This window comes from Colletotrichum spaethianum (assembly GCF_022836535.1).
Source record: "Colletotrichum spaethianum MAFF 239500 DNA, contig23, whole genome shotgun sequence".
Taxonomy (NCBI): Eukaryota; Fungi; Ascomycota; class Sordariomycetes; order Glomerellales; family Glomerellaceae; genus Colletotrichum; species Colletotrichum spaethianum.
Window position 1 is genome coordinate 767,888 of NW_026054793.1, and position 25,545 is coordinate 793,432.

The window sequence follows — 25,545 nt, forward strand, 5'->3', positions numbered from 1 at the left end:
ACAGTCAAAGCTCGTGAAAATAAACAATACCATACGCCATTGAGACTCAAAAGGCCAATGTCATGCACCGCAACCGGTATGTTCCTTCCGCTTTTCCTAGAACACCATCCATCTCATTAACATTCTCAGTTAGGCAAGATGGACAACCTTAACGACGGCCTTCCCTTCGGCTGGGAGGACGCTGAATTCTTGCTGGCTACTGAATCAGACAATTGGGCGGGTTTCCAGACCGATTTCAGTGAGAATTGGGCAGCTGATCATGATCTGTCTGATGATGAAAACCGCATTACGCGGCAAGTATTGCAAACACCTACGACTTACATCGCCGAGGACTCACCAACGTCAGAATCACCCGAGCTCCGAGAAGTCGTTCAACCTGAAGCCCCTCTTTATGAACAGGCAGCCTGGGATGAAGATGGAGTGGAAGTTGGAACTATTCTTCCTGCTGCGCCCATCAACTCGGTGAATCGCATATCTGTCGACATACCCACAAGTACTCTTGTTGTGCCCCGGTACCTCTACCAAGGCGAGGAGCCTCCTGCCGAGCTGGCAAGAGAGTGGGCTGCCGTTCAGTCCTTACTGGAAGAACACCGGCGCGTTCACAATGAGGATGATGGCGACTACATCGAGTTTGATTTGGACCAATTCGCTGTGTATATCAACGCCACTACACCGGAGGGCAAGCGTTATGAAGAGCAACCACACCCCTCTGAGATGCGGCCGCTCCAACATCTCGGAGTCCGGTCCAACTGCTACCGGATGTTTGTGGACGGCATTTTGTCAGTGGGAGACAAGCGCTTTTTCATAAGAGGTGTACCTTTTGAGCAACTTCCGATTGGCACCTACGGGTTATCTGAATCGACTGTCGGCTCTGAAATCTGGATACGCTCACGCCTAAATGTCACGGTCGCCAGCGGCCAAGGCCCCGACATCTATTACCGCCTAAAAAATCCTTCGACGGAGTATCGACGCTACTACACCGGATTCTTATGGGTCGCCGACTTGACCAAGCATGTCGTCGATTACCTTTCCGCAGCCCTGGACAAGAAAAGACGAGTCGTCTTCCGAGATTTTCGCTCTGACTTCAATGGATGGCTAATGAAAAAGCATGGAGACTCTGAGGCCTTTTCTTTATGGCGAAAACAATATCGGAGAACAGACTTCTGCAGCGCAGTAGTTGCGAACCTAGAGTTCATCTACAAGGAGGCTTCTGGTGTTCTTGGATACAACAAAGTGGGATCAATCTACCTATGGAAGGAGATCCGCGAATTCACGGCGTACTTAGACGGCGAAAAGAAGGACCTCTCTGCGCCGACGAGCGGCATTTCTACTCCTTTGGCCTCTCCCTCATCCACCCCGAGCAAGCAAAAGCCGGCACATATCCCAAAGACAGTGGTAACGCCATATGTCGACCAGTTATTCAATCACCTGCCATGTGGTTCGATGATGGAAGCGCTTAGCCCGAGTTCTAAAACAGAGAGGTTGCGCCGAGACGTAATCAGCGTCAATCGACTTGAGCCATCTCTGAATGTACACACGTCGGCCAAGAACTTGGTCGGAAAACCCACCCTAACGTCTATTAAAGTTGGCGACGTAATTTCTATAACCAGAGACGGCGATAACAGCAATTGGGCAAGGGAAGTCGCTGCCGGTTTTGATGACGTCGACCGATGGTTTGGACTCGTACAAAAAGTTCACAGGCGCGATAATGACGAGAAAAGCTTCGACATTATCTGGATATATCGCCCTGTCGACACGATCTGCGGCAACATGAGATACCCTTGGAATAATGAGCTCTTCGTCTCAGATCACTGTTCTTGCAATGACTCAGCCCATGCAAAGATCAAAGAAGAGGAAGTGCTGGCTGTGCATAGGGTTGACTGGGGCGGTTCGTCTACCACCGATGCCGAATTTTTCTGCCGGCAGACTTACCTCCACGAGGAACGACGTTTCATAACCTTCCATAGAACTCATCTCTTTTGCATGCATAGTCAGGCAAAAGAGCAGAAATTTGCGTACAAGATTGGAGATACGCTTCTTGTTCGCCTAAAGAACTTGGATAACGTCGTCGAGCCATGCGAATTGGTGGAATTTTGCGACTCGGAATTTGCTTTATTCCGACTTTTACGCAGGAGACATCATCTAAACAACGCAAACGAACAGGTGCTTCCAAACGAACTTGTTTACAGCGACGAACTGTTGACACTTAGGGTCAAGAATATCCATGGAAAGTGTCTCGTTAGAATCTTTCGACCAGACGAAACCATTCCCGCCCCTTATGACCGAAAAGGCGTAGGGAATGTGTTTTTCATCAGATACCGCTGGCAGTCTGGACAACTGGTTGCTTTCGAAGACGGCTTCTCATCGCTGAGACAAGGCTTCAACCCGGCGAAGTCGTTTCGTAAGCTTCGTGGCGTTGACCTTTTCTGTGGAGGCGGTAACTTTGGCCGTGGCCTTGAGGAAGGCGGCGCAATCGAGATGAGCTGGGCGAACGACATCAACGTGCGAGCTATTCATACATACATGGCGAACACAACAAACACCGTTCGTCCCTTTGCAGGCTCTATCGATGACATGCAGAGACTCGCGCTTCAGGGCAAGTTCAGCGATAAGGTGCCGCCTATTGGGTCGGTCGACTTTGTGTCTGGGGGAAGCCCTTGCCCGGGCTTCTCTGTTTTGACAGTTGATAAAACTGCCCCTGAGCAGCGAAAGAACCAGTCTCTTGTGGCTGCTTTTGCGTCTTTCATAGACATTTATCGACCAAAATTTGGGTTGCTCGAGAACGTCATGGAGATCGTGCAGTCCAAGACCAGGCGAAACGAGGACGTATTTTGCCAACTGATCTGTGCCATCGTCGGTCTTGGTTACCAAGCTCACTTCTTCCTGCTAGATGCTTGGACGTACGGATCGCCTCAGAGTCGCAGTCGCGTCTTCTTGTGCTTCGCCGCGCCAGGCTTCAAGCTCCCCGAAATACCGATCCAGTCACATTCTCACTACATGCCAGTCACGCGCAGTAGGAACCTCGGTTGGCTTCCCAACGGCGAGTCAATGGTCAAGCGTCTCGTCATGCCGACACCTTTCAAGTTCGTCAGCGTCGCCGAGGCCACGGCGGATCTGCCAGACATAATGGATGGCAAGGCAGACTGCTGTGTGAACTTCCCTGACCACCGAACGGTGTCCAGCGTTACAAGGTCTATGAGAGCGCAGCTCGGCGTGATTCCAATGCACCCTTACGGCATGAATTTCTGCACGACGTGGAATGATGGCAAGGGCATCATGACGGCAGCTGAGAGAGATTTCTTTCCCAAGAGAGGATCAAGGGTCATTTCGGGTTCTCGGTCTTGGGGCCGCGCTATTCCGCACAATGTTATGCCAACAGTCACCACGACGCCATCGCCAACGGACACGCGCATCGGCCGTATTATGCATTGGAGCCAGAATCGTGTTTTCAGCGTCATGGAAGTCCGGCGTGCTCAAGGTTTCCTCGATCACGAGGTGCTCTTAGGACAGCCGAGGGACCAGTGGAAAATGGTTGGGAATAGCGTCTCTCGAGAGGTCTCGTTGGCTCTGGGTCTCTCATTCCGAGAGGCGTGGCTTGGATCCTTGATCGATGGCGAGGAGGTTGAGCCCGCCATTCGCGTTCCCCTACAGTCGTCACAGACGGTGGCCGGGGATATTAATGACGACTCTGAGGGCACCGTGGAGGCAGAAACGCCTCCTTCTGCAAGTTCAGGCAAAAGAGCCTCCGATTCATATTCGCCGCGGCCTCAAAAGAGAAAGATGAAAAGTTCGTTTGTCATTGAGTTGGTGGTTTCGAGGATCAAAAAGACGCAACAGACCCAGATGGCGCCAGGGACAGGAGAAAGTCTAGAGGATAACGAACCTCCGGAAGCTACATCGGCATCAAACTCGTCGAGTTCGAGTATCGAGATCATTGAGCTGGATTAGGAGAGGGAGAGGAAGGAAGCCTTTCATCAAAAGAAATAGACTCTGCGCAACCATTAGAGACAGCGGTAAGAGTTCGTGGGTTTGAAGACGAACCATACGGCGGCATCTGCACACATGGAGATATTGCATAGATGTGCATAGGACGCTATGGATGACATGCATAGCGAGGCGTCCATTACATAAAATGGCGAAAGAAGATAGACCACACAATACCACCTTGATCAAGACTTAGCTAATATCTACGTGATTTACCTGTGTGTCAGTTGGCCTGGCCTCATTTGGCAGCAGGTGTTCATATCACACGAAGGAAGCGGACTGTTGCGGTAGAACTCTGGTTTGGATGTGTATCAAGTGTGCTAAATAACAAGCAAAAAAACAACGCTATTTTCCCAATCCCTAAATTATGTGGTTTACGGCGGCGGCAATATGTAAGATCTCGTCTCGCCGCCAACAGATATTAAGTATTTCTTCTCTACACTCGGGCTGCTTCCCATCAAGCCTACTCTTCGGCCGATGCTCAGTCTTTCGTCACGGTGACTGTAACGGTCTCCCGCTCCTTCTGCGTGACCGTCACAAAGACCGTCAAGATGGGCGTGCCCTGCGGGACGCCCATACCGGGCGGCAGGCCCGCCGAGGTCGTGGGGCTGGACTTTCCTGTCAGCGAGGAGTGGGTGCCGGCGACAATGGTTGCGGGCGGCTCGCTGGGTTCGTCTGTGGGGATCGGGTTGACGATCAGGGTGTCTGTAAACGTCCCTGTCGGGGTGGCGGGGGTGCTGGCTGGCGTTGCGGAGGGTGTAGATTTTGGGGAGGTCGTTTGTTGAGTTGTCGTCTCCTCGGCGGTCGAAGTGCGCGTGCGCCGGCGAGATGTAGATGTTGTAGAAGGCTCTTCCTCCGCCGCTGTGGATGAGGGCGCAGGGACAGGTTCCATGGTCTTGGTGACGACAACGGTGGTGGTGAATCCCGGAGCCTGGGCTGCAGAGCTCGTCTCTGGACTTGCAGATGGGCTTACGGAGACCGTGTAAGTCGCGATGACAGTAGGCGTAATTGTCATGGTAACTTCCGACGCGATCTCAGACGCAGGTGGAGCTTGCGCCGGACTGGTCGACGACCCCGGAACAGGGGCAGATACCGGCGTACCCAAGATCCCACTCGCTACTTTGGGGTCATAGCACCCGACAATGACGCCCTCGGTCGTGTTCATCGGCAACGCGAAGCACGATGTTCCCGTTCCGCAGGACTGGACCGCGAACGCGCCACTGGAGCCGCAGATGCCGACGTTGCCCTTGATACAGGCGATCTGGCCGGCAGTACAGGCGGATTGCTCAGTAAGGGAGGCGAAGAGGCTGTTGAAGGTTTTTGCGGAAGCGAGGTTGTTGGCGGCGACTTCGGGGGAGACGGTGGCCGAGGCGGCAGGGGTGGAAGTGCGGATCGTGGGGACTTGGTTGTTAGGCGTTCCTGTGACCTGGAGTTTGGACGAGGGCGTTGAGAGAGAGATGGTTGTAGAGTGTGTTGCTGGAGCCGAAGAAGGGCTCTCTGGCGAGGTTTGGACCGGAGATGTCGTGGTCGGTCCAGCACCGACGATGGTAGATGAGGCGGGAGGGGAGGACGCCCCGACGTTGGTAGTACTGGATAAGATAGGGGCAAGAGTAGAGGATGCTACAGGCTGTTCCACAATACTCGACGTCGCGGCCTTGGTCTCACCCGGAACGGGAAAAGAAAAAGACAGAGACGACTGCAGCAGTGTTGTCTGAGTAGAAGCAGAGGGGGCGCCTTCAACCGGTGTCGTATCAGGTGCGGAAGCGGAGGCGGTGTTGCCAGGATATAGAGAGGACCCGTTCTGGAAGCCAGACGTGAGGTGCGGCGGTAAAGAAATGGTGCTGAACGTGGGACGGAGCAAGACCGGACCTGAAGTTGTCGTCGGTATCGTCTGGGATTCCGGGGTCGACTGAGAGTCTGCCGTTGACTGGACCTGCGTTGTGGAAGGAATTTGGCGTTCTGGCGATGTTGCGGGCTGTGATGCGGCCGAACTACTGGTAGTCGTTTCGGATAGGGTCACGAAGATTGGGGTCGGTGTGGTTCCATCCTGTTCATCTTGCACCTTCACCGAGACGGCAGTGGTAGTGGTGTCTCTGTTTTTATGTCAGTATTATACTTGAGAGACGATGGAGAGAGTAGAGACATACGCTGTATCCGAGGCGATGCTCGATACTGCAGCGACACTGTTGGTAGAAACTGCACTAGAAGTGGTGTTCCAGTCCCCTCTGAAGCTGTGACGAGTGTTAGTACTAGAAGAATAGACCAGGGTGGACTTTACCGACAATCTCTCCGCACGTCTTACTGGGCCAGCCTGCGTGGTCTGAGTGATCAGGAGGAGCAGCAAGACGTCTGCTAAGCGAATGGTGGAAAGCATGTTGATGTGTAAAGCTAGAATACGACGTTTTGGGTGATGAGTGACTCGGGGTCACCCTCTACGCGCACTGGAGAAGGGTTTTATGAATATTATGGTATCCAGAAGACGCGCTGTGCTCGCACAAACAAAAGAGGGGTGTGGTCTCGCTCAGGAACAAGGGTAATGATCAGCAAAGGATCATGAACCGAGAAGAAAGAGTGAACAAAAGAGAAGGATTGAAAACGTGGAGAAAGAGACTGAAAGGCAAAACACAAGGAAAGAGAAAGAAAAGAGAACGAAGGAGAAAAGAGAGAGATCGACGTCGATATGACTAGACACACAGGGGAAGGGACTGAGTTGGTGGGTGACGGGGTTTCGACACTCGTCAGATGCAAAACATTTGCGGATGCAGGCCTCATCTTGTATGACTGGGTCTGAATAGAAGGTAAAGAAAACAGCTACCAAGGGTCTAGACCTTCTGGCCTTGTCGTGGCCCATTCGAGCGGCCGGGCTGTGAAGGCATTCGAAACACTTGGTCCGCGACTGGGCAAGGTTGGATGGAGCAGTTTAGATGAGGGCCCGGCAGCTTGGAAACGTCGTCATCCAATGCCTTTGCATCTGTTCCCCATATGGGAGCCAGGGATAAGCTATAGCTAATAGACTGGGCTTCCGGGTCACTGTGTTTGTTAGGTCTTGCCGGGGGTGAGAAGCCGTGGTCGCGACATCGGGTGGCAGCAGGCGGCGGAGAGGTTTGGTTAAGCGCCTCGCAGGACATTGATACGAAATCTCTTGATGAGAGACATGGCTAAAATGGGCGACAATGGAACCATTTTTTTGATGAGAAGGGGGTTCTTGGTTGTCCTGGGGTTGTATATTTGTGGCCTTGTTCAGTGTTTCTGGAGAGGTCGATTGCAGACGCGCGGGAAGCTATTATTGGCAGGCCAGGTCCCCCCTGTCCCGTTCCCGTTCAATGCCTGCCAATCAAGCGCACAGCGCTTACACCACCTGGGGCAAGTGGGGACACACGGGGGCACTTGGCTCAACTGTTCGCTGTGGCGGCCGTCTGTGCTTTTCCTTCTTTTCACCTCGTCTCGTCCATTTCTCATTAATAAACCCGCCAGCCCTCTGAGCGGCTCAAACTCTAACATCCCAGGTTTCCTTCGTTTCTTTCCACGTCATAGTGCAGAACATCATGGTGCAGAACATCATGATCCAGTGTCGAGTACGCCACAAGCTACTCCTGCGAAGTGGCATGTTTCGGCCGAGTGTCACGCCACGACAACCGTCATGTCTTGACTGCGTCGGTCTCCCGACACCAAACGACGGCGAGTCACAAAGACGATTCCTTTCAAACACTTAACGCTCCTGAGACTCTCTATCTCTTCAGTTGATTTCTTCTGCCTCCCTTGGCTTCAGGCTGAGAGCTTTTCTAACAGCCTCTTGGCTTGGTGTCAGCCACCTCGGCCCGATGTTACCTGCTTTCTTGGCCTTTTGCCCACGCGACCAATTCCTTGATTGAGAACACAAAAAAGGCCCAATGAGACTGGACCCAAATACGCAAAGAACGAAAGGCACCCCATTGATTTGGAAACCATGCCTTATACGGCCAGTTGGTAGCTGATTCTCTGCGCAATCAACGCCCACAACCGTTGTTCAAAATGAACCGAGCCAACACATCGTTGCTGGAGGGCCAACGGGTTTGCACTGCAACCTCTGGGCGCAACGTTCTGCCGGTCGGGCTCTATGAACTCTGCTCAAACAAGACAGGTTCGTCCTAAAACAAGGACTGAAAGCATCATTATTTGTCGTTGCATGACATCCTGCGTCATCCTCACTTGGGATTCCTTGGGAGAAGCCTGCTCTGAGAAACCCAACGCAGAGCGCATGTTCTCATGTTCCATGGCGGTGTTTTTTATCCATCTCACAGAGGCTTTAACTGCAGAACTCCCCTCTTCATTCTTCCAACTTTTCGATAACTGCTTAGTGACCGAGGCGACGGCAACCCCTAATGTAGCAACTCCTTTTTGCCCATATGCGAGCTTCTCAGGTGTTCCGATGTCTTATCAGAAAACGATTACCCACGCACGTGGGCTGCACCGGTCGTGCCACCTTCCCCTCTCGTCCTATTTGCCAAGGCATAGACGGGGGTCCGACGACGTTGAAATATGCTTCCCTGTCCTCGCCTCGAGGAGCACGTTGCTCATCCCGTGGCGTCCATTGGGGCGAGTGGGGAACACTCGTCCGTCGCCAAGCCGCACCCCGGGCTACGAAGCGGCTTGGCTCTCAGGTACGCTGCCGAACCTCTGCACCAGGTGACGGATCAATTCGCCGTGGTCTCTTTAGAGGCTCAGATGAGCTTTCATCCTGGTAGACAAACTCATGCGCTACCAACGGCGCGGAATCTCCTTCCAGTGCTAAAGAGGAGTGAGTACGAATCCTCACGCCAAAGTCCCCAAGACACTATCGAATGTGATCCGTCATGCCAAGTCGTAAGTGATGTACGCCGCAATGAACGGCTGCAAGCGGCACATATGATGGCAAAAAAATCAGGTTGCAGGAGATGAAGCCAAGATCTTTTGACTTTGGGGTATTTATATGAATGAGGAATTTGCGGCTACCTTGATGGTCGTCCTTGGGATCTTCACCACTCGAGCTCACACCTTTATTGGTCTCCAGAGTCAAGATGCGTTCCTCAGCTGTTGTCGTCGCCGCCCTGGCCCAGTCCGTCCTATCGGCTCCTGATGTCAAGAACTTCATCTACATCGTCCCCGATGGATACGGCCCCGCTTCCCAGACTATGGCCCGAGACTACGTCTCCTTGATTGAGAATGGTCAGAACCCGAGGGCTCCCGTGAGCATCCAGCTCGCGGCCGACAAGATGGTAAGACATTGAGATCCGGCCCATGAATACTTCTGATCTAATGGTCATAAAGGTCATTGGCAATGTCCGCACTCTTGCGAGCAACAACCTCATCACAGACTCCGCTGCCTCTGCTACTGCTTTCGGATGTGGTGTCAAGTCATACAACAACGGTAGGCACTTCGTAACACATCTGCAAAGCAATCGCTAACATGAACCAGCCATCGGTGTCAACCCCGCCGGCGAACCAGTAGGCTCCATTCTCGAGGCCGCCAAGCTTGCGGGCATGAAGACGGGTCTGGTCGTTACCAGCACCATCAACCACGCCACCCCTGCTTGTGAGTAGCATGACCCTTGTCATCCCCGCGATCAACACGACTGACAAGCATCAAGGCTATGCGGCTCACGTTGCCGATCGCAACTCGTACGCAAAGATCGCGGAGCACGAGATCGGCTACGGCCACCCTCTCGGTCCTGTCGCCGACATCCTCCTCGGCGGCGGCCGGTGCTACTTCAAGCCGCAGTCTGACTCCACCTCCTGCCGCAGAGACGGCATCGACTTGTTCGGCTTCGCCGAGAAGAACGGCTACCACGTCATGCAGAACCGCTCGGCCTTTGACGCTCTCGACAAGGGTTTGGGCGACATCCGCATCCCCTACATTGGCCTGTTCAACGACGGTAAGTCTACCAAATATCTCTCCCGCAACAGCCACGGGGACTAACTACCCTCCAGGCCAGATGATGTACGAAATCGACCGCTCCCGCCAGCCCGAGCAGGAGCCCTCGCTCCTGGAAATGGTGGAGACGGCCCTCAACTCCCTCCACCGCGCCACGCATTGCAAAGACGAGGGCTACTTCCTCATGATCGAGGCCTCGCGCATCGACCACGCCGGCCACGCCAACGACCCAGCCGCCCACCTCTTTGACACGATCCACTACAACGAGGTCATGGGCTTCGTGCGGGAATGGATCGACGAGCACCCGGACACCATGCTCATGTCCGCCGCGGACCACGAGTGCGGCGGCCTGACGCTCAACGGCTTCAACCCGCTGCCGCTGTCCAAGGTCAACGCCTCAACCGAGTTCCTCATGGAGATCTGGGACGGTTACACCGGGCCCGACAAGAAGGCGTTCCTGGTCAGCGAGATCTTGCCCGAGTACGGGCTCGCCGACGCCACGGACGCAGAGGTGAACACGCTGCTTGCCGCGGGCTCGCTGGACATGGAGCTGGGGAACCTACTTGCGAGCCGCGCGGGCGTCCACTGGTCCACGGGCGGCCACACGGCGTCGGACATCACGCTGTACGGCTACGGCGCCGGGGAGAACGGGCGCGCGATCAAGGCCGACATGGCGGGCAACTGGGACAACACGGAGCTGCCCAAGTATATTGAGAAGGCCCTCGGCGTCGACATGGGCGAGGTTACGAGACTGCTGCGTGCGAACGGCACCGCGTGGGTCGGCAAGCGGGATATGAACAAGCGTGCTGACGAGCATGTTCATGGCCACGGCCATGCTCACTAGAGAGGAGCGGTTGGCTTTGGCCATGTTGTTGTGGCCGAGGCACATATATATATCTAATTCTAATACATGTACCGTTACCAAGATTGTATCTGAAAACTAGCAGGTCAAAACTAATCGGATGCTTCGCGAGTCAAAGTTGCACATAACCCTCTCAGACCTCACCCCAATACGAACCTCGCGCTTGAGATGTCCATATACACACCTGAGTAGCCACGGTTGAATAACCTTACGGTTCAAATTCGCGGATCACTTCTAGAATTTCGAGTTTCTCCGTCAAGTACTGATGAGCAATTGATAATGGGTTTGGCCTAGGGGTTCACTGATTGGTCCAGTTAGGGCGACTTCGTATTAACCAAGGGCAGCTTACCAATTTGGCAGTTCATCAAACATAGTTTACTATTGTCATCTACAGCAAACACCAAAATACGTCGGTAACCCCAATATCTCATCAATGTATTCATTTCTCGTTTCAGCTCTATTTCGCGGTGGTCAGTGTTCGACGCCGCTCTGGGTTTTCTCTAACCGCAGTTCAAATGCACACAATCCCCGTTTTGACGCCCTACTCCCAATGATCTCTTCACATCATGAAAGTCTAGTCGAAGAGCAAACTTCGATGGATCTGTTCAGAAGACATACACATACGGCTCAGACCCGTCTTTAGGCTTATGCTTGCCTTGGGCCACGCGCCGGTTGTGCACAAAATACACAGCTTCTTGGAGAAGCGCAAAGGCCATGCCCACCGAGACCATTATGATCATGGTCAAGAGGCCTTTGTCGTAGCTTTTATATATGTTAGTTCGTGAGATTCCACAGCAGCCGAGTGAGATACTTACAAAGGCAGGTCGTCGCCCCTAAAATACTGCGAGCCGACCATCAAGCCACTAATGGCGGACATTACCCACATGCTAAGCCACTCATCAACATTGCCTTGCCTTGTCAAGACGTGGGATGGCTACAACTTACGCGATTCCAATATTTCGCTCTCCGGGGTCACGGCAGTTGACCTGCAGCCAGGTGTTGTGTGCTGGATGGTAGCAGACGGCGAAGGCATTGATCATCGTCCACAATGCCCACCTGGACCACTTCCCAACATGCGGGTGGACGCTGCGAGCCACAACCAAGATGGTCAGGTAGCATATGTGCCCGAATATGACTGCCATTCCTCTCTTGTTCGTTATGTCGCTCAGCGTAGCGAAGGCGAAGACGACGGCCATGGCGAGGGAGGCGCCCACGGCGGCGAGGGCGTTGGCGCTGATTCGGTCGAATCCAAGAGCCCTTGTGGATATGTTCAGACACGACTTTCAATATCCGTTCTGTAAGGGCGCATGCTCACATGATGATTGAGGGTGTGTATGTCGTCAACGGCGACCAGGTCGAAAAGACGCAAAACGTGGACACGTAGTGCGGCCACCGCTTGTAATGCTTGACAGTCTTCCAGACGAGAACCCAGGGGATCTCGATGCCGCGAACGCCGGGCTTGCTTCCAGGCTCGTCAACGTCCATTCTCTTTCGGAGTATATCCTGTTCGTCTGCCGTGAAGCGGACGATGCCCGGGCTTCCCAGCGGTTTCGGCGTGTCGGGGGACCCGGGGAGGAGGAAGATGAGCATCAGCGCCACGAATAGAGTCGCTAGACCCTCGACTACATCCACCTGTCAGAACAACAGTCGCAAACAAAACTAGAGTCAATGCTCCGGAGGCGAATGTCCTTACGCAGAAACAGCCACTGCCACCCCTTCAACCCGCCCTTGCCTGCCAACTTTAAGATGCCCGACGCGAGCAGGGGGCTCAGGGCATTGCCGCCAAACTGCCCAAACATGAAGACGGCGATGCGCTTCGCCATCTCGCGCTTCGTGTACCACGTCGAGAGGGTGTACATGGATCCGGGGATGTAGCCCGCCTCGGCGAGGCCGAGCACGAGGCGGATGGCGAGGAAGCCGGCACGGTTCTTAACGAGGACCTGGAGGGTGGCGACGAGGCCGAAGAGAAGGACTTGGAGGGAGATCCATTTCCGGGGGCCGAACTTTTGTTGGCGTGTGGTTAGTCTGATGGCCATGATATCCTGAATGCGCTGGGCGGAGTGCGAAAAGGGATGATGATGATGATGAGCAAACACTTTGTGAGAACGTACCCATTGCAGAAGCAGGTTGCAGGGAATCTCCAGCACGACGGTGCCCATGAACATGAGCTGGTTTCCGAGGTTGATGGTGTCCTGACTGACGTCAATGTCCTTTGCGAACCCGGCCGTCAGAGCGCTGGCGAGGTTCATGCGGTCGAGCTGGAACATGAGGAAGCCGAGGACGAGGAGCGGGAGGACGGTGAGATCGATCCTGACATTCTGGTGAGCCTCATCCTGTGTACATTGGCCATGTGTCCATGCGATGGTGATGTGTATGCATACTTCCTCTTGGCCTTCTGCTCCTGTTCGATATCCCACTCCAGCTTGTCCTCTGACGCGATGACGGACCGGTCCGTCGGGGTGTTACACACCATCTTGTCATCGGTCCGCGAATCCATGGCTCTCGATCACCGGCAGTTTGCGACGGAAACGAACAACCAAACGAACCGGGCTAGCCCAGATGGCCGACTGCTTCAACTGCTTTTCACTTTTAGAGTCGGCCATCCAGGTTCCCTCGCCAGGCTCTCACAACGGCAGCCCTCACCCCCTGCCCCTGCCTGCTGTCGAGCCGTTCCCCATCTTGATCTTAGAGAGAAGCCAATGCAGCTCGCCTGTCTTGCCCGTCCCCGAAAATTACAGGGTCCAGTACGTACACCATGATGCAACCGACATGGAACCTTGATGGTCTCGTACACTTTTGAGCATCCATCTCCCCTAACCCAGAGAGCTCTTATCGATAACGCCGCTACCTAGAGAACGTCAACGTTTCCCCCAAGGATAACGCCATCGAGCGCTAAGATGACCAAATCCGCCCCTCCACGAGTCTCAACACGGCGCACCCCTGGCCGGAGAAGCGTGTCTCTCACTGTCTTCTACTATATTTCTGCAGCCCATCCCTGCGCGACTACCCCGTCAGGCGGTTTGCGGAGATGTGATTGGTCTGCTCCCAGGGGCCATTGGCGGGGTGCCACCCTGTGCCCCTCCACCCGCTCGCCCGCTGCGAGCCGGGACCAAGCTCTCGGAGACGTTTGCGCAAGTGAAAAGGTGAGCCAGATTCGCACTTTCTGCCAATTGCACGTGGCGGTTTCCTGGTGCCTGCCAATTCTATTTCTCTCCTTCTCTCTCGTCTCACCTTGTTTTCCTTCTCTCTCTTTTGCTAGTTTCTTAGATCTATCCCCAGTGTGCTAGAAACATGGGCGCAATTAAAAGAGTCGCAGTCATTGGCGCGGGGCCAGCCGGGGCCATCACCATCGACGCCCTGGCCCGCGAGAAAACATTCGACGTCATCCGTGTGTTCGAACGCCGAGAAGCCGCGGGCGGTTGCTGGTGAGTTGTTTTCCGTCTCCCGGTTTTATTCGTTTGCGTTTCCCCAATTGAATGCGACGCGGGGCAACGTCGCGCTGATATGGAGTGTGCTCTGGTACCTTGATGGTTCGAGATCCCGGTCGGCGCCTCCTCAGGTTGCTTACTGGCTATTTCTCGTGGAACATGGTACAGCTTGAGGCCTTTGCGTACAGGGTGAGAAGTGTATGAGTACCCGGATGGTCAATCTGAAGTCTGGTGAAAGTACACCGCCTAGTGTTTGAGTAACCTGGCGTACGTGATGTCGAAAGATGAAGCGAACGATGCAATCATGTACATCCAGCCATGGGACGACAGCAATGAGATGCGATGCGACAGAGCTTGATCAAGCTACCACCTTAATATGCGCTGACCATCCGATTCCCCAGGGTCGGCGACCAGACCCCTCCGCCGCACCTTACCGACCTCCCCGCCCTCGCATCCCGCACCGCCGACCGCCCCATCCCGATCCCGGAGACCCTCCCGGCCCGAACCCCGAAACTCCCGAAACCCTCGCCGCCGCGCTTCACCGAGTCCGGCATCTACCCCTATCTCGAGACCAATGTCGACGCCATCCCCATGTCCTTCTCCGAGGAGTCCCTCCCCGAGCAGCGCACCGAGAACTCCATCGCCCTGCACGGGCCCGAGACGCCCTTTCGCCATTGGACCGTCGTCCGGGATTTTGTACAGGGGCTTGTGAACCGCAACGGGTACCAGGATTTCGTATCGTACAGAACAACGGTGGAGCTAGCTGAGAAGGTTGGGGACGAGTGGAAGGTGACGTTGAGGAGGGAGGGCGAGGACGGGGATGAGTGGTGGATTGAGTGGTTTGATGCTGTTGTTGTCGCGACGGGCCATTACTGGGTGCCTTACATCCCCTACATTGAGGGTCTTGAGGAGTTTGAAAAGGCTCGACCGGGGAGCGTGATTCACAGCAAGCACTTCCGCGGACGAGACCAGTTCCGCGACAAGGTATGCCGCCTCTCACGAATGGACATTGAGCCATTGGACTAATCCGCAACCAGCGCGTCGTCATAGTAGGTGCCTCCGTGTCGGGAGCCGATATCTCGGTCGACCTCGTCAAAACCGCAAAGCTTCCCGTCTACTCCGTCGTCAACGGCCGCAAAGCAAACCTCTACTTTGGCGACGGCGCATTCAACCACCCTCAAATCTCGCGCCGCGCCACAATCTCCCGCATCGACGGTCGGACGGTGCACTTTTTAGATGGGACCTCTGTCGCGGACGTCGACAACATCGTGCTCGCTACAGGCTTCACCTGGACGCTGCCGTTCCTGCCTTCGGTCGAGGTCCGCAACAACCGCGTCCCCGGGCTGTACCAGCACGTTATTTACCACCGCGACCCAACACTGCTCTTCATTGGCGCCGTGGCGGCGGGCCTGACATTCAAGATCTTCGAGTGGCAGGCCGTCCTCGCGGCGCGCGTGCTGGCTGGGAGAGCGAGGCTGCCGCCGGCCGAGGAGCAAGCCAAGTGGGAGGCGGACCGAATTGCGGAGAAGGGCGACGATATCAAATTCTCGCTTGTGCACCCGCACTTTGAGGAGTACTTTGAGACTGTGCGCGCGCTGGCCGGCGAGCCGGAGAACGGTGTCGGCAGGGCATTGCCGCCGTATGACCCGTCGTGGTTCCAGGTCTTCCTCGACGGTCTAGAGTTAAGGAAGAAGATGTGGGTGAGGTTGAATGCCCAAGCACAAGAGGAGCTTGAGCAGGCGAAGCCATCCGCGAATGGCTTGGATAAAAAGGAGGCTACAGATACTTACGCATCATCAGCAAACGGACTAGAACCCGAGAAAGCCCCAATCGTGACGACGCTAGCAGCACCTCAAGAGGTTCAGTAGATATGAATTAATATTTTCAGAGTTGGTCGTCTGCGTGGAAGTAGCGAATGTGAGAGGGCATCGGTGCTGGTGATCCTGACAGCGTGGTCTGGCGTGAAACGGCAGCCGGAATCTGATTCGTGCTTGTCGTACGATAGGCTGTAAGTTCTGATAGGTTAGTTGCCGGACGAGAAGGTAAGCTGATAAGCTCCCCTCTCGTACGGCGTGCCAAGCTGATAAAAGCTGGTACTTCAACTAGCCAGTCATGAAGTTGCCCGTGTCGAGGAGAGAAGCCAGAACATCAAAAAAGCTGCTTGGTGTGACCGCCAGCCGACTCAGCCAGTCATGGCCAAGCATCGATGCAAGGATGCGGGCTCACTTGTGCCAAATAGAAATTCCCAGGGAGCGCAGGATCTACCATGCGCTTCGTTCTCTAAACCAGACAGATTCGTTCGTTAAACCCGAATCAGCGGGTGGGACAAGGGGATCGGGTCAAGTGCTTACATGGGGCGCCGTCTTACATCAGATGCGACGTAGTCCGTGAGTATCAGCAGCTCCCCCACATGGAAGATACAATCCCTTGAAACCCCATGAATCCTGCCAGCGCATGTTCAGGACTCGGCGCGTCCGAAAATGGGAATTTGCTTCTTCACCTGTGCTTATGGCGGGCGCTAACATAACGTTGGCCAAGATGGCGTGGCATGTGAAAAGGGCTGGTTTCCCACGCTCCAGCAGCAGCAGCTGTGAGGGACCGCATTGCGAGACTGCGAGGTTCGAATCAGCAACACCAACAGGCATGGACACTCCATCGCAGCCGCCGCCGAAGCCCTCTAAAGCAACGTCAGGCTTCGGCCTGGGTCGCCGCATCAGGGAGCTCCATGTCGACATCACGGGCATCTTGTACGGGCCAAGCCTCACGCCAAGCTTCCTCGTCAGCGACATAGTCGGCTTCTTTCTTTACGCCGTGCTCGCGACCGACTGGTCGACGATCTGCCACGAGAAACTCTACGCCTCCGTCCCGTTCCTGCGGAAGATCTCGGAGAACCTGCACAGCTTCTGGAACGCCTTTCGACACGAGCGGTGGCACCAGGAGGACCACGCGAGGGAGAAGATGGACAAGTGGTGCCCTCACCTGTACAAGTCGCCGCCCGCGCGGCTGCGGTCCTACCGCGAGATCCTCAACCGGCAGCAGGCGCTGAAGAACTGCTGCGGCGCCCAGTCGCGCAGTCTGGAGACGCGGGACGTGGCGAGGAATATGATGTTGCAGGCCGCCCTGGCATTCTGCTGGATGTGGGCGCTGTTCAAGGACCATCTCACGCTTGTGTGGCTGCTGGCGGCGATCGAGAACAAGTGCGAGGGATACAGAGACAGGATCGAGGCGTCCATACCGCCTGTATTCCGCAAGGGGGAGGGCACTATGCCTATGGCCCGAAGCGATCAAACTCATTGTTGCTTGCGAAGAGTCCAACGACAAATCAGCCGCGGCCACGACCTGGTCAGTAAGTTTGTGGAGCTGGAGATGTGCGACGTTGGGAAAGAAGCCGTCTGGGACGAGACGGAATGGTTGTCGGAGAAGGATGGTGAGATTCCGGCAGATATGGTCGACGAAGACCGGTTTCTTGTTAATCGCGTCGCCTTCTCGGCGGGCCTGTCATGGCTCATGGTGTCCATTAGTTGCGACTTTGCGACCTTTTACCTCCTTATCCTGATGCTGCGTGCCAAGAGTCGTCTCACGAAGTGGCTCTGAACGATGCAATACAATGGAATACAACACAGTACATTACTGAGGCTGCTGGTATAGGAAAGAAGACCATGTGCAAAAGAGTAGTCCATGACAATGATATATTGGGCATTTAAGTCATCAACACCGTAAAATGGGATATCGCTTTCCATGCAAACGCCTTCCAATGCAACTGCCGACCTAGCGTCGTCGTCGGAACTTGCTGTTGTATCCCGGCCCGCCCTTCGCGCCGTGGTTCTTCAACTTCAACCGCCGGAAATTCGTGTGCGCCATCTCGTTTACCTTTCTCACAGCCTTCTTGACTGTCCCCACCTTCTCCGTCTTCTTTGCAGCCTTCGTCTTTGTGGCTTTAGTCTTCGAAGCCGACTCGTCGAATTCCGCGTCCGAGCCGGATCCCACATCTGCAAGCTCATCTTGCATATCATCTGCTGCACCGTTGGCTTGTGTTTCCGGCACGGCCTCTTCGTCGCCTTCTTCTTCTTGTCCATCCTCGACTGGACCGGATGGCCGTTTGCTGTGAATAGGCCTCATGTTGACTCTTCTTGTCGTTCGCTTCTGACCCTTCTTCTTGTACACTCTCAGTGGCATTCCATCCCGTCCTTTCTGCTCTTCATCAGGACTGTCGTACAGGCCTTCGTCGTCGAAGCCACCCAAAGGCAGGTGCACCTGGCTGTCGGCAGCCAGCATCTCATCCCTCGGCTTTGGAGGCGCTTTTGGCCGAACGACTTCGCCTTCCGCTTCACGGAGAGCATCGAGGTCGTCATCGTTGTCCAGGTGTTCCTCCTCCACTTTTCTGAGACTCGCAACAATGGCGCTGAGACCCCGAACCATTGGCTTCCGGGGCAAACGTAAGGGCGGGGCTACAAAGTCGTCGTCCTTGGTAGGCGGCGGTTGAGTGTGTCTTTTAAGGAAGGACGGAGTGCTGAACTGAAGTTTCGATACAGTCGTAGGTGTTTTGGCATCAAGTGCCTCGGAATCCTTGTTCTTCAATGGCGTCATGAAGCTATCCAGCATCTGTCGTTTGCTTGTCGACATGGGCGTCCGCCCGAGTCTCGCATTATCCTCTTCGTCTGTGGGCGTTGCGCGCTTCCGCGGTGTCGTCATCGTTCTTGCATCGGCGGAAGTATTCAGGTCCCGATTCTTTCTTGACGGTGTGCCGAGTTCGCGCTCTACCATCAGGTCAAAAAGCCCAAGCACGCGGCCGTCGCGCTGCGGCGTAGGGCCAATCGATCTCGGTGCTGCGGGGCTGAATAGCGTTCTGGATATCGAGGGTGTACTGACGAGGCCAGCATCGTCAGGGTTCCATCTTCTCTTCGAAGGCGTCTCGGCATGTTTTTGTTTCTTGGAAGGCGTCGTCGCTGGCGGGGGTCTTCTTTTCGCTTCTTTGGCCGTGGCTCTTCTTTCGGAAACGGAGGGATCTTTCCAGAAAGCACGTCACGGATTTTGTTGTACTGTTTGTATTTTTGTGCTGCAAATGAACAATTAGTCACCTACACCTGTTGTGTTTGAGACTAAAACTGTACATACCTATGTCGGCGTTGCGCTTGATGTCGTCTCTGCCGGGCTTCTTTCCGTCATGGGACTTTGCCCAGGAGGTTTCCCAGCTCTTCAGCTCAGCACGAAGCTTCTGGGACTGCGACTCGTAATCAGCCCTCGTTTGGTCGTCCATGTCGAGCTGGTTGTCAGTTGAAAGGCATATACGTCATTGGAGGTAGGTTGACTCGACAGGAAGTGATGTGACAACCAGACCAGGTAGTCAAAGGTACCCTGGGCGGATTTTGATGTGGAGGCGGAGGAACGCGATCGAGACGCGACACTTGAAAACCACTAAACGCGAAAGGTCCACGGTCGCCCAGCAGCGGGTTCATCAGTGCACTGACCCCACGCCGGCCCCACTACGGATCAGCCTCCTATAACCATGCAACGTCCGGATACAGACACTTGCATATTCGGTGCTGTAGCAATGCTCACGTGTACGGATGACCCCTCACGACGAGGCTGAGAACAAAATGCTGGTATCTCTAGAAGGTCTCAGTATGTGTAGAAGTTCTCTACCAAAACAAACTGCTGATTAGTGCTACGATCTGTGTTACATCTTGGTCCTTCGCTTAGTCTTTTGACAGTGCCGCCTCGTGGCTGAGTCCACCAGAACTGACCACGACATGGGCAAATCCGTCCCCGCCCGTGACTTCACAGTCGGATGGGTCTGCGCCCTGCCCATCGAGCTAGCAGCCGCGGCGGAGATGATGGACGAGGAATTTGCTGAACTCCCGTCCCAGCCGACCGATTCCAACGTCTACTCCTTCGGCCGTGTCGGCGACCACAATGTCGTGGCTGCTTGTATGCCCGCCGGCCAGATGGGTACGGCCCAAGCAGCCACGGTAGCCAGCCAAATGAAGAATAGTTTCCCCTCGCTCCGGTTCAGCATCCTTGTCGGTGTCGGTGGTGGCGTTCCAAATCTCGATGAAGACATCGACATCCGGCTTGGCGACGTCGTGATCAGCCAGCCGGCAGGGCAGCATGGTGGAGTGATCCAGTATGATTTTGGGAAGACGGGGCCCGATGGTCGGATCACTCGCACCGGGAGCCTCAATGCGCCACCCACGATACTCCTTAACGCCTTGGCTAAGCTCCGCGCTAACGATTTTCGAGGCAAGACGCAAGTCCTCACCCATCTGTCCAAGCTCACTCCATCTACTCGATCGAGGTTTGCGTCGCCAGGCCCTGATCAAGACAGCCTTTATAACGCATCAGCATTGCATATCACCGGAGCCACATGCAAGAAATGCCGTTCAGAAGACATAGTTGACAGGGACGCGCGCGCAACTACAGACCCAGTTCTCTTCTTCGGCAACATCGCATCCGGAAATCAGGTGATGAAGGACGGACTTACGCGCGACAGATACAGTCAGGAACTAGGAGGCGTCTTGTGCTTTGAGATGGAGGCAGCTGGTCTGATGAATAATTTCCCTTTCATTGTCATTCGTGGCATCTGCGATTATGCCGACGCGCACAAGAACAAGCGTTGGCAACCATACGCAGCAGTAACGGCAGCAGCATGTGCGAAAGAGTTGCTGTATACCATCCCGCCGTTAGTGTCGAGCAATTCAGATGTCACAGAGGACTGTAGGTAAAGCACATAAATTGATAGCTGAGAGCCTAGCTAATACCTCTTAGTTCGTCCAAAATCCTACTTTATAGTTCCATTTGGACGAAATGAAATCTTTGTTGGCAGAGATGCGATGTTGACACAGCTTCTTGAAAGGATCCCCCCGAGTGCATATGAAGACACCTGCCAGAGAACTGCGATTGTCGGTCTCGGAGGGATTGGAAAGACACAAGTCGCAATCGAAGCCGCCTACCGCGTTCGCAATGTAAACCCGGGCTGCTCCGTGTTCTGGGTACCAGCCGTTGACATGGCTATGTTTGAGAACGCTTATCGCAAGATCGGCCAAGCGCTCAATATCCGAGGCATCGAGGACGACCAAGCAGACGTTAAAAGCTTAGTTAAGGCTGCATTGGAACAGAACGACGTTGGTAGCTGGCTTCTTATTATCGATAACGCCGACGATATGGAATTGCTGTTCACTGGCTCTAATAAGCTGACGAAGTATCTTCCTTTCAGTCGGAACGGCTCTATCCTGCTTACAACCCGGAACCTCCAGGCCGCAGTGAGATTTAGTCCTGGGCAAGTCACGCGGCTGCGTGAGATGAGTATTACAGAAGCTACTCAGCTCCTACGCAACGGCTTAGACAAAAGGCAGATCAACGATGACCACAGCACGGCACAGTTGCTCGAACAACTTGCCTACCTGCCTTTGGCTATTCGCCAAGCATCTGCTTATATGGCCGCAAACACAAACGTAACTGTGTCGAAATATCTCGAATACTGCAATTCTAGTAATGCTGAGCTAGTAAAGCTACTAAGCAAGGAATTCGACGATCAAGATCGATACGAGTCTATCCAAAACCCCGTGACCACGACGTGGTTGATATCCTTTGAACACATCTCACGGGACAGTCCATTAGCAGCAAAGTACCTCAGCTTTATCTGCTACCTCGGAGAGAAAGACATTCCGAGATCACTGTTGTCCCCTGGAGAGAACGAAATAGATACCGACGAGGCAGTTGGCACCTTGATAGCCTACGCTTTTATCTTGCAGCGCGATGCTGCGGACAGGTTCGATATTCATCGACTGGTGCGCTTGGTGATGCGGAACTGGCTGAGGGAACAAAGGAAGGAAGAAGAGCAGGTAACAGAGACGATTTACTGGCTTTCCAAGATGTTTCCTTGGCCACACCACGGGAATAGAAAACTGTGGATGTCCTACTTACCCCATGCGCAAGCGGCCTTGGAAGTACGGGGCTGGTGTACAGACGAAGAGGGGTTGTGGGATCTGCTGGATAGGACAGGGATAAGCAATTTTCTCCTGGGATATTATGGCAAGGCGGAGCAAATCATCTGGGAGGCACTAGTGCTAAAGGAGAAGGCACTGGGGCTAGAGAATCTGGACACACTCATGAGCATGAGCAACCTAGCAATTACGCTCGACAAGCAGGGGAAGTACAGAGAGGCAGAGCAAATGAATCGGCAGACACTTAAGCTAAGGGAAAAGGTGCTGGGGCTAGAGAATCCGGACACACTCATAAACATGAGCAACCTAGCAATTACGCTCAAGAATCAGGGGAAGTACGAAGAGGCAGAGCAAATGAATCGGCAGACACTTAAGCTAAGGGAAAAGGTGCTGGGGCTAGAGAATCCGGACACACTCATGAGCATGAGCAACCTAGCAATTACGCTCAAGAATCAGGGGAAGTACAGAGAGGCAGAGCAAATGAATCGGCAGACACTTAAGCTAATGGAAAAGGTGCTGGGGCTAGAGAATCCGGACACACTCATGAGCATGAGCAACCTAGCAATTACGCTCAACAAGCAGGGGAAGTACGAAGAGGCAGAGCAAATGAATCGGCAGACACTTAAGCTAAGGGAAAAGGTGCTGGGGCTAGAGAATCCGGATACCCTCAGGAGCATGGGCAGCCTAGCAATTACGCTCAACAATCAGGGGAAGTACGAAGAGGCAGAGCAAATGCAGCGGCAAGCACTAGAGCTAAGGGAAAAGGTGCTGGGGCTAGAGAATCCGGATACCCTCAGCAGCATGGGCAACCTAGCAGTTATACTTGATTGCCTAGGGTCGCACGAAGAAGCGGAGCAGTTGTTTGAGCAGACACTTAAATTGAGTAAGAAGTTGCTTGGGCCAGATCATCCCTTCACGCGTAGGGTACAGTTTGACCTCCAGGCCAGTTTAGAAGCTTGGACGGACTCTAGTTCAGTCTCTAGTTCGGCCTCTTAGATAGACTGGGTTTACTACCTACTGAATAAAATATTAACAGATGGCCCCTGTAGTTGGTGCACCCTTCGTTTTCCTGCGATCAGGTACCCTCCTGACCAGGATCCTGTTATATGGACGTGCCATGTAACAAATATTCTTATAACCTTTGCATTTGCCTGTTGCAAGGCGGTGCTATTGATTCGATTGCGTTGTGTAGGCAGCTATTTTCTATTATTTGGAACACGTTCCTGAGGAAAGTGAGGCATCTTAGCCACCACTTCTAGCTGAGCTTCTCTTCATCCGCATCTCTTTATTCATGCTTTCGCCCGAATGCACTTTCAACGTATCGCAAGCAGCCATTGCGCGGCGATTAGTCCCCTAGTGTGGTTATGTACATGTATGTAAGTGCGGTAGTTGAACGATCCTATTTTTTTAAAGTACAGTAATTACAAGGTAAAAGTGTTACAACGGCAAAAAGGATAACCCAATCAGCAGTTGCAGAAGGAACCCATTCGCTTGGGGTCACGTCACAATGGGTTTATCCTTATTTCTGTTACCAGACGTATGACCTAGTACTGTACATCTGCAACTGAGCGAGGCTGCCGTCTCCGGCAGTGGTGAAACCAGGCTGGGTACGACGACAGTTGCTTTACAATATAGATTTTGACATGAGCCTCCAAAAATGAATGAAAGAAACTCGACAATAATGTCATACCTAGAACCAAAATTCTCGTTCGTTTGGGACGTGAAAAGAATAAAACATCACAACTCAGGCTTCCGGCCTCTGTGAATTCTGCCCATAAGCATGGTGCGTATACCAACTCTCTAGGGTATCGAAGTCAGAGGCTTGGACGAAGCAACAATATTAAAACGGTCAGACTCTCGACACCTTGGGTGAATTGTTTTAGCTACCTTTGAAGTGTATGAAAGCAGTGGGAACAAATATGGAGAAGTTCGGGAGCAAGCCTGTGCCCATGATCCTTGCTACCGGAGCATGTTCTTACACTGATACAGTGCCTGCTTGCTCAATTTGACTATTCCTTGCTGCCCTTATGCGGCAGTCTGGGTCATTATGGTCAAGAAGCAAACTTTAGCTCCTTACGGTGGATGTAGTGCCTGGGGACTGGTCTGTGCCCAGTAACATCCCGAGCATTTGGGATTTGAACACTATCTAATCGCAGGTCAAGCAGTTAAACCCCGCTTACTAACAAACGTACAACACTCAGTCACAACCCCTCCAGACACAGCAGTTCCATCTCATCGTCCCTCATCACCTCGACACCGTCTTGCTCGGAACTCTGCACCTTTGGCATGTCCCTCGAAGCGGCAACCGGCGAGAACTCAACCTCCCGAGATCTCCATTCAGCCGTCTTGCAGACCACACTACAGGAGATATCCTCGCGATCGACCGAGCTCCAAGACTGCTGCGTCATCTGCCTAGAGGAGATCACCGAAGGCTGTGAGGCGCAACCCTGCCACCATCACAATTTCGACTACCTCTGCCTCGTGACATGGCTGGAGCAGCAAACGGCATGCCCGCTATGTAAGACTGAGATCAAGGAGGTCCGCTACGATTTCAGCGACGACCGACAGCAATGGAAAACGTTCAAAGCTCCAGAGCGGCTGCAGGAAAAGCCCAAAGCTGCGGGAACCTCTCCTCCGAGCCAACAGACGAGGCGATTTTACTCACAGGCGCGCCCCCGACGCCCGCGACCAAATGCGCATCCGACCCGGACCTTCACGCCTTCTCAAGACGAGGTGATTGCACGTCGGCGGGCCGTCTACCGCAACCAACTGTACTCGCTTCATGTTGGCTCGAACCGGATATCGAGGTACAGAGACCTGACGCCGCAGCTGTTCGCCTCCGATGCCGAGCTCGTCTCGCGCGCGCGCACGTTTCTCCGCCGAGAGCTGCAGGTTTTCGAGTTTCTATCACCCGATCACGATGCGCGATCTCAGGACGCCGACCCTGTTCGGCGACGCAGGGCAAACAATGCCGAATTCCTCCTTGAGTACATCATAGCGATTCTTAAGACCGTCGATATGCAGGGCAGCATGGGCCAGGCCGAGGAGCTGATCCAGGAGTTTCTGGGAAGGGAGAACACGCGACTGTTGCTCCACGAGCTCAGAGCATGGTTGCGGAGTCCCTACATGTCGCTAGAGAGCTGGGATCGTGCTGTGCAATACCCAGATGTTGTGCCTAAGCGGCGGCGATCACAGAGTCCCGGCACGGCCGATCGGGCGGGATCCTCAGAAGGCGCCGAGGGCATCTATCCTTCGAGGTGGAGAAGAGACGAGCGACGCAGGTACCGGCGCGAACCCTACGAGTCGCGCCGGTCACGAAATGACGAGAGATTGAGAGAGGCGACGGCGCGATACACCGTTGACTAAGCTCGGGGGAGAACGACCCAGACCATTTGATACCCCCTTATGTTTTCCATTGCGACGGTGGCGGAATTATTT

The 25,545-nt window shown here is 54.1% G+C and overlaps 8 protein-coding genes across 8 annotated transcripts; 6 read left to right on the forward strand and 2 right to left on the reverse strand.

Moving 5' to 3' along the window:
• Positions 1-138: 138 nt before the first annotated feature.
• ColSpa_08645 (DNA (cytosine-5)-methyltransferase PliMCI) lies at positions 139-3,948 on the forward strand (the record flags this gene model as incomplete). Its single annotated transcript, XM_049274857.1, has 1 exon — positions 139-3,948. The coding sequence occupies one exon, from the start codon at positions 139-141 to the stop codon at positions 3,946-3,948; it is 3,810 nt and encodes a 1,269-aa protein (XP_049130814.1).
• Positions 3,949-4,465: 517 nt separating this feature from the next.
• Positions 4,466-6,358, reverse strand: ColSpa_08646 (uncharacterized protein; the record flags this gene model as incomplete). Its single annotated transcript, XM_049274858.1, has 2 exons — positions 4,466-5,917; positions 6,287-6,358. The coding sequence occupies 2 exons, from the start codon at positions 6,356-6,358 to the stop codon at positions 4,466-4,468; spliced, it is 1,524 nt and encodes a 507-aa protein (XP_049130815.1).
• A 2,662-nt stretch (positions 6,359-9,020) lies between these two features.
• Positions 9,021-10,718, forward strand: ColSpa_08647 (repressible alkaline phosphatase; the record flags this gene model as incomplete). Its single annotated transcript, XM_049274859.1, has 5 exons — positions 9,021-9,218; positions 9,271-9,370; positions 9,419-9,535; positions 9,591-9,875; positions 9,931-10,718. 5 exons carry the CDS (start codon positions 9,021-9,023, stop codon positions 10,716-10,718), a joined length of 1,488 nt encoding a protein of 495 aa, XP_049130816.1.
• A 3,309-nt stretch (positions 10,719-14,027) lies between these two features.
• ColSpa_08648 (thioredoxin) lies at positions 14,028-16,032 on the forward strand (the record flags this gene model as incomplete). The annotated part of the gene is made up of 3 exons (XM_049274860.1): positions 14,028-14,161; positions 14,566-15,148; positions 15,202-16,032. The coding sequence occupies 3 exons, from the start codon at positions 14,028-14,030 to the stop codon at positions 16,030-16,032; spliced, it is 1,548 nt and encodes a 515-aa protein (XP_049130817.1).
• A 775-nt stretch (positions 16,033-16,807) lies between these two features.
• Positions 16,808-17,758, forward strand: ColSpa_08649 (uncharacterized protein; the record flags this gene model as incomplete). The annotated part of the gene is made up of 1 exon (XM_049274861.1): positions 16,808-17,758. One exon carries the CDS (start codon positions 16,808-16,810, stop codon positions 17,756-17,758), a length of 951 nt encoding a protein of 316 aa, XP_049130818.1.
• Positions 17,759-17,932: 174 nt separating this feature from the next.
• ColSpa_08650 (DNA replication regulator SLD2) lies at positions 17,933-19,421 on the reverse strand (the record flags this gene model as incomplete). Its single annotated transcript, XM_049274862.1, has 2 exons — positions 17,933-19,110; positions 19,280-19,421. 2 exons carry the CDS (start codon positions 19,419-19,421, stop codon positions 17,933-17,935), a joined length of 1,320 nt encoding a protein of 439 aa, XP_049130819.1.
• Positions 19,422-19,914: 493 nt separating this feature from the next.
• ColSpa_08651 (kinesin light chain) lies at positions 19,915-23,103 on the forward strand (the record flags this gene model as incomplete). The annotated part of the gene is made up of 2 exons (XM_049274863.1): positions 19,915-20,878; positions 20,954-23,103. The coding sequence occupies 2 exons, from the start codon at positions 19,915-19,917 to the stop codon at positions 23,101-23,103; spliced, it is 3,114 nt and encodes a 1,037-aa protein (XP_049130820.1).
• A 1,290-nt stretch (positions 23,104-24,393) lies between these two features.
• Positions 24,394-25,473, forward strand: ColSpa_08652 (putative RING finger protein; the record flags this gene model as incomplete). The annotated part of the gene is made up of 1 exon (XM_049274864.1): positions 24,394-25,473. One exon carries the CDS (start codon positions 24,394-24,396, stop codon positions 25,471-25,473), a length of 1,080 nt encoding a protein of 359 aa, XP_049130821.1.
• Positions 25,474-25,545: the final 72 nt, after the last annotated feature.